The 7,638-nt window shown below is 54.3% G+C and overlaps 1 protein-coding gene across 3 annotated transcripts in view; it reads left to right on the plus strand.

The window, feature by feature from the left end:
* Nucleotides 1-7,161, plus strand: part of TENM2 (teneurin transmembrane protein 2) — a 1,118,865-nt gene extending 1,111,704 nt beyond the window's left edge. For all 3 annotated transcript variants that reach the window (XM_066273223.1, XM_066273224.1, XM_066273225.1), the window contains 2 exons: nt 2,548-2,678; nt 4,940-7,161. In XM_066273223.1, coding sequence (XP_066129320.1) covers nt 2,548-2,678; nt 4,940-5,701 — 893 coding nt within the window. In that variant the 3' untranslated portion in view covers nt 5,702-7,161. The remainder of the gene's footprint in view (nt 1-2,547; nt 2,679-4,939) is intronic.
* The last annotated feature ends 477 nt before the right edge of the window (nt 7,162-7,638 follow it).

Genomic DNA, 7,638 nt, shown 5'->3' on the forward strand with positions numbered 1-7,638 from the left:
GACCTTGGGGTCAAATCAGCAACCTTGGGCTTCAAGCTAGTGATCTTTGGGCTCAATCCAGCGACCATGGGGTCATGTCTATGATCCTGTGCTCAAGCCAGCAACCCCATGCTCATGCTGGTGAGCACACACTCAAACAGGATAATCCGTGCTCAAGACGGCGACCTTGGGATCTCAAACCTGGGTCCTCAGCATCCCAGGCCAATGCTCTATCCACTGTGCCACCATTTGGTCAGGCAAGGGTGGAATTTTTTAAAGTGGACATTTAGTGGCATGTTTGTATTCTGGTGCAGTTGATCCATTGGAAGAGAAGTAAATTGATGACATGGTGGAGAGGGAGCTGCAGGAGTGAGGACCTCGAGTGGGCAAGAAACAGCGCAACCTCGCACCCAGGTTCACCCCAGCTGCAGGAGGAAGGCGGGGAGTGTGGGTCAGATGCCAACAGGGGATGAGAGTGTAGGGAAATCCCCCTCTGGCCGCACCAGCTTCCCCAGGAGACTAGGAAACAAGGTCAGCCGCTCGAGTGAGGCCGGGAAAGCAGAGAGGACAAGCTGTGAAGTCATCCAGGACTGCGTGGAGGAATGTCATCACATGGCCAGGCAGCAGGAAGGCACAATTGGGGATTCACGGTCAGGAACTTCAAGTGACATTGGTCCGCATGGTTAACGTTCGTTTTTCCAGCCACATTCAGCTGCACGGATACAAACATGGAATCGGCCAAGACTCACATTTCACCAAGGCTGCGATTTCACCAAGCAGGCGTGATGGAGTGAGAAAGGGGCCAAGGGTCTGCGACTACAAATGAGGGCATGAGTCTAGTGATTGGCCACAGAATGAGACCGAGAGGCAGGGGGATGGGGAAAGAGGTTGAGGATGGATTGAAGGTCTGAGGGAGGGGTGAGAGTCAAGGAGTATGTGTGTCAGATTACAAGAGGGAGACCGCTAGACAGAGCCCCGGCAGCGGTCGCCCGGGTGACGTGCATGAACCTGACCTAATGGGGGATGAGAGTGATGGGTGATGGCAAGGTCCAGGGGATGAGCACGAGAGAGTGCGAGGACTCTCCAAGGGACTAAGAGGGCAGGGAGGGGACGGACCGAGTGCTTGTGCAGTGAAACCACTGAGAGTGAACTCGGGAGCAGAGGTGGGGGACGGCGGTGGGGGGGAAAAGCATGAGGAAATGCAGGTGAGTGCCCTGGCATCAGCAGTGTCCGCAGCAAGGAGCTCTCGTGGCTGCAGGGTCAGCAGTTGTCAGGGAAGCAGCGAGACCAGCGTCCATGGGGGAGAGGAGGTTTCAGAGCAAAAGGGACCGGACCACTGGGAGGAGGTTGATAACGTGGGGATGGGGTGGACATTTAGTGGCATGATCCCAGTGTCCATCTGCTGCTGATGGACGTGGATTCTAGAGCCCAATGCAAGTGTGTTGGGAGTGGGAAAGAAGTGGACAGGCGACACAGGTGTGATGTGGGGGTGCCTGCTAGACACAGAGATCAGGAGCCCAGGAGGGGGGTCCTGCTGGACTCGGCTGATGGGGTGGGAGGGGCTATGAGCGCTGTGAGCATGGCGTCCAGGACTCTCCACCTGTCACTGTGGAAGGAGGCCGGGTGGGAGCCTGGACCGTGCAGCAGAGGGCAGGACCCTTGGGGCAGGAGGTGTCATTCCCAACGCGAGAGACTCGATCTTGACCTCGGGCAGGGAAGGGCAGTCTTACTCTGAGCACACTGAGCTCTCTTTTGGCCTGGCCTGAGGCCTGAGGCTTGAGCCAGAAGACCCCACATTCCACACACTCTCGGACCCCCCTTTCCTGAATGAGCCAGCTCCGTGCAGCACCCCACCCACACGTCCTGCGCAGTCACTGGTCATTGCTTGCCCATCTAGTTGACCACTGTCGCTCTAGCTTCTGAACACACTGACTGGACTGTGATAGATGCTCCCTTAAATACTAGCTAGATGGAGGCATTCATATGTATTGAGCCATCCATCTGCCAGGCACTGTGATGAGTCCTTTCCACGGATCCACGGATTTTTCTCTCTTAATCCTCACAGCAACCCAACGAGACCGGAACAGGAGTTATCCTAAGTCCCATGAGAGGAACCTGAAGCACAGAGAGGGCAGGAACATGTCCAAGGCTACACAGCAAGGGCATCTGAAACTAGATCTATCTGACCTTCTAAGTCACCACATGGTGGGATGGGGGGGCGGGGGTTGATCAGGAACTGACCAAGTTTGGAACTCATGAAAGAAGTTCTGGGTCTGCCCTGGCCAGAGAGCCTGGTTGGTTAGAACATCATCCCAAAACACAGAGGTTGCCGGTTCGATCCCCGGTCAGGGCACATCCAGGAACAGATTGATGTCTCTCTCTCTCTCTCTCCCTCCCCATTCCTCTCTCTAAAATCAATAAGATCAGCATTTAAAAAACAAACAAGAAGAAACAGCTCTCCTGCTGACACACACCCAGCCATCTATTTTATTTTGTCCTCTCTCCGGCCTCCCCTGTGCTGTTCTCCCGGGATGATTTCGGAACTCTCTGTTTCTGTTTTCGCCATAGATGTGAAGAGCTGGCTTGTGATGTTTGGATTTCAGCTTAGCAACATAATTCCTGGCTTCCCGAGAGCCAAAATGTATTTCGTGCCCCCTCCCTACGAACTGTCCGAGAGTCAAGCGAGCGAGAACGGACAGGTAAGCAGGGGGTTCCCGCCGAGAACACAGATGATTGTCACCACTCCCTTTGGCCAGCAGGAATGGCAGGGGAGCCCAGGGCACGTCCGTGGAGGGGGGGGCACCGGAGCTGGGTATAAAAGGCGCGTGACATGCTGGGACTTCCCAGGAAAGGTGAGGTCGATGCCGTCACCTGTCTGGCGCAGCACACACTTCTGCCGAACCTCGATCGATCGATCACGACCGTAATCCTGGGGTCGTTATCTGCTCAGCGTGTCGTCCCCCCCCTGGGGTCACTCCTTGACTAACAGCAGCACAGAGAGCTCCAGCCGCAACCTACCCTCTGCACTGCCTGTCATCATGTCACAGCCCTTTCGGCTTTCGTGGGACGTCATGAAATGACGGTTTGCCGTTTCTGTCCCATTTAAAAAAAAACATTTTTTTAAGGCCTCACATAGAACATCAGGATTTTTACAACCCAAATGTTGGCAGATTGAGTTCTCAGAATATCATCTGTCCTTGGGTCTTTTCCGAGTGACCGAAGGGTGATCGTTTTTCATCGGGGCGCAGCTCGGGGCTCTGCCGCAGGAGGGCGGGAGGGGCGGGCGTCAGGGTTCAGGTGCCCCCTGCCGCCGAACCAGCGCACTGCCCTCCGAGAGTCCGAAACGTCTCAGCCGCTCTGGATAATTGCCCAGACTGTGTAACCAGAGAGACGAGGAGGGGCTGTTGGGTAATTGAGAACGGCGCTCTCTCCGTCCGGCCCCTCGGGTACCACTCAGCGGATGAATTGCCATCATCTCTCTCATTTATCTAAGTGCCATTACCTCCCAAACACGCAGCCACTTCCATTATCCCAGCCTGTCCCCCAACCACCAATTGAGACAAGCTATAATTTGTGAGTGGAGAACCGAAGGCCAAGGCGATAATGGCGATTTCCTGCCTCTGCAGAAGCAGGGCTCGGATCCAAAGCACAGGACTGGGAGCGCGGGGACATTCCCAATCCCTGTGGCCCACAAAGGCCACTGTCTCCTAGCCCGGTGCACCTCAGACATGAACAGGCACACAGACCACCCAGGGTGCCTTGTTAGATCGCAGCTTCTGACTCAGTAGGTCTTGGAGTGAGGTCTGAGACGGTGCCTTCCCACCGGGGCGGGCTCCGGGGAGTCCTGTGCTCCTAGCCATGCTTTAGAGCAGTGATTTTCAACCTTTTTACACTTGGGGACCAGTGAAAACAAGAGAATTATTTCAGGGACCACTAAGGCAGAAATCACCCTGAGCACAGGCGAATTCTACTGAGGCCATTGGGTCTATAAACTTTATACAACATCAGGGTGATTAATTCTTTCACGGACCAGCATGAAATTTCTGGAAGACCAGCAGTTGAAAAACACTGCTTCAAGCCCTGGCCGGTTGGCTCAGCAGTAGAGCATCGGCCTGGCGTGCTGGGGACCCGGGTTCGATTCCCGGCCAGGGCACATAGGAGAAGCGCCCATTTGCTTCTCCACTACCCCCCCTCCTTTCTCTCTGTCTCTCTCTTCCCCTCCCGCAGCCAAGGCTCTATTGGAGCAAAGATAGCCCGGGCGCTGGGGATGGCTCCTTGGCCTCTGCCCCAGGCGCTAGAGTGGCTCTGGTCACAGCAGAGCGACGCCCCGGAGGGGCAGAGCATCGCCCCCTGGTGGGCAGAGCGTTGCCCCCTGGTGGGCGTGCCAGGTGGATCCCGGTCGGGTGCATGCGAGAGTCTGACTGTCTCTCCCCGTTTCCAGCTTCAGAATTAAAAAAAAAAAACACTGCTTCAGAGTAGCAAGGTCTTACCCCCCAAAGAAGTTAATAAATGCCTGGGGCATTGGCCTCAAAGAAATTGAGGTCACAGGGCAGGGTGCACAGCTGCTTAAACATACCCCCTGCCCTTCAGGTCAGGTTCTCCCTAGGTCTGAAGTCTGCGAGACAGTCGCCACGCCCTCCGAGGGCAGAGACTCTCTCCCATGCGAGAGAGAGGTGGCGAGTGGGTAGGCGGCGCTGGCAACGTGGTGCACCACCATACTGTCTCTTTGGTTAGTGGCACAGTTACAAGTGGACGGGCCATACCACCAGAGTTCTGGAAACTTCTAGTTCTCATTTCCAAAGGTAATTAATTCCCCTCTGTTAGCTCCTCTCATGACAAGAACGCGCCAGCCTAGTCCCCGCAGGGGAGTCCTAGCTTTCCCCTTTCTGACCGTTTCTGAACGAGCCGCCCAGCCTCCGCAAACCACTGTCTCAGCATCTGTCTTCTCTCGTGCCCGCAGCTCATCACAGGGGTCCAGCAGACGACGGAGAGGCACAGCCAGGCCTTCATGGCTCTCGAAGGGCAGGTCATCTCTAAAAAGCTGCACGCGAACATCCGAGAGAAAGCGGGCCACTGGTTCGCCACCGCCACGCCCATCATCGGCAAAGGCGTCATGTTCGCCATCAAGGAAGGGCGGGTGACCACCGGCGTGTCCAGCATCGCCAGCGAGGACAGCCGCAAGGTGGCGTCCGTGCTGAACAACGCCTACTACCTGGACAAGATGCACTACAGCGTCGAGGGCAAGGACACCCACTACTTTGTGAAGATCGGGGCGGCTGACGGCGACCTGGTCACGCTGGGCACTACCATCGGCCGCAAGGTGCTGGAGAGCGGGGTGAACGTGACCGTGTCGCAGCCCACGCTGCTGGTCAACGGCAGGACTCGAAGGTTCACCAACGTGGAGTTCCAGCACAACACACTGCTGCTCAGCATCCGCTACGGCCTCAGCCCCGACACCCTGGACGAAGAGAAGGCCCGCGTCCTGGACCAGGCCCGGCAGAGGGCCCTGGGCACCGCCTGGGCCAAGGAGCAGCAGCGGGCCAGGGACGGCAGAGAGGGCAGCCGCCTGTGGACTGAGGGCGAGAAGCAGCAGCTCCTGAGCACGGGGCGCGTGCAGGGGTACGAGGGCTATTACGTGCTTCCCGTAGAGCAATACCCAGAGCTGGCAGACTGTAGCAGCAACATCCAGTTCTTAAGACAGAACGAGATGGGCAAGAGGTAACAGCATGGCCAGCGGCCATTCCTCGTCCGGATGGCTCAGCGGGAGTCACTGTTCTCTCCTCTCCTAAGGAGACGAAGACCTTACAGGGGCACTGGCGCCGGGCTGCTTTGGGCACCGGTGGCAAAGCCAAGCTCACATTTTTTGAGTTCCGATGCTACTGTCCAAGCGAGACATCCCACATCCCAAAGTAGACTTAACGCCCGGCTGGACAATTCTGAGGAAAACAAAACAAAAGAACGAACGAATGGACACACACAAAAGAAATGTTCCAAGTTCCCCTAAACTACGACCCGCTTGTTCTGGGTCTACACGGAAAAGAGACGCAAGAGGTCCGAAAGGAACGCAAGAGAAAACACGCACGCACACACGCACGCACGCACACACACACGCACATAAAACAGAGCAAATCAAACCCGTGAGCGAAGAACAAAGAAACGTAGGCGCGGCCGCCTAACGCTCTATTACCTCACCGTTCACACGTGAGCGACGCAGAGACATCCCTGAGGCCAGCATCACCGGACCGGCGGGGGGAAGAAACCCTCTCAGACTGCTTGTGGGACAGATACGACCGCCGTTTTCGTTTAAATACAGGTGCATTTAAAACACGACTTTCGGGGGTGATTTGTGTGTAGCGACTGGGGTGGGGGTGGGGGACCTACATGTGGAAGAGTGAGCACTGGAAATTCTTTTTTTAAAGGAAAAAAAAAAACCACGAGGATGGGGGAATAAAAGGAAGGAAGGAAGGAAATTCCTATCCAACGTCAAAGCGAAGTAACGCCGTTCAGCACTTAACGCTCGGGCCCAGTGTCCGGCCTGAGCTCATTTCTCGGAGCGCAGAGTGTGACCTGTAATTCAGAATGGTGGCTAGACTCACTACCGATAAATTTCATATTCTTTTTGTCTTTGAAGATTCCATTGTGGACAGTAATACGCAGTTACAGGGTGTAGTCTGTTTAGATTCCGTAGTTTGTGGGTGTGAGTTGCAGTAGAGGTGTGACATTGTGACACTCTGTTGCTCACGGGCACTACTTCAGATCACCCTGTACATACATGAGCCTCAAGGCACAATCACTGTTTCAGATTTACAATTATTAGTGTGTTTGTTTGGTCCAGAAACTGAGACAATCACCTGACAGTCACCGCGAGGAGAGAAAACTTTAAAAATAAAAAAAAAGAAAAGAAAAGAAAAAAACTTAAAAAAAAAAAAAAGAAAAGCCACAAAAAACATACACACACACACACAAAAATAAAAGTTAAAAAAAAAAACCACACACACACACATACACACACACAAAAAAAAAATGTCTAATAAGAACTTTGGTACAGGAACTTTTTGTAATATACATGTATGAATTGTTCATCGAGTTTTTATATTAATTTTAATTTGCTGCTAAGCAAAGACTAGGGACAGGCAAAGATAATTTATGGCAAAGCGTTTAAATGGTTTATACATAAATAAAGTCTCTAAAACTCCTGTGGACGCTGGTGTTCTGTGGAAGTGCTTTGGGTGGGGGCGGGGCCCGTCAAAGGGCTGGAGTGAAGGGGGTGAGCTGGGCGGGGAAGGTTCACAGGTACTTTGTCCAGGTGTCTCAGTGCCCCCAAGCAGCTCTAAATTCCAAACTGACCTCTGCCTACACCTGCTGCCCCTTCTCGGCAAGAAACAGGTAGAGAACAAAGTCTGGACAGGGGTCCGTGGGCAGGGAGGACCCTCAGTCCCCACATGCATGGATGGGTCCCTGTAGCTCCCCAGGACAGTCAGGCTTCTCTGCTGCCACCGTCTAGTTCTGGGCAGTGATGGCAGGAGGGTGACAGCAAAAAACACCCTCGCCATGTTGGGAGACAGACGTGTGTGTGTGTGTGTGTGTGTGTGTGTGTGTGTGGCTTTCTGTGTGAGTGTGTGTGGCTTTGTATTTTCTTTTAGACTAGGTCACGTTACC

Source organism: Saccopteryx bilineata, chromosome 4 (genome assembly GCF_036850765.1).
Source record: "Saccopteryx bilineata isolate mSacBil1 chromosome 4, mSacBil1_pri_phased_curated, whole genome shotgun sequence".
Lineage (NCBI taxonomy): Eukaryota > Metazoa > Chordata > Mammalia > Chiroptera > Emballonuridae > Saccopteryx > Saccopteryx bilineata.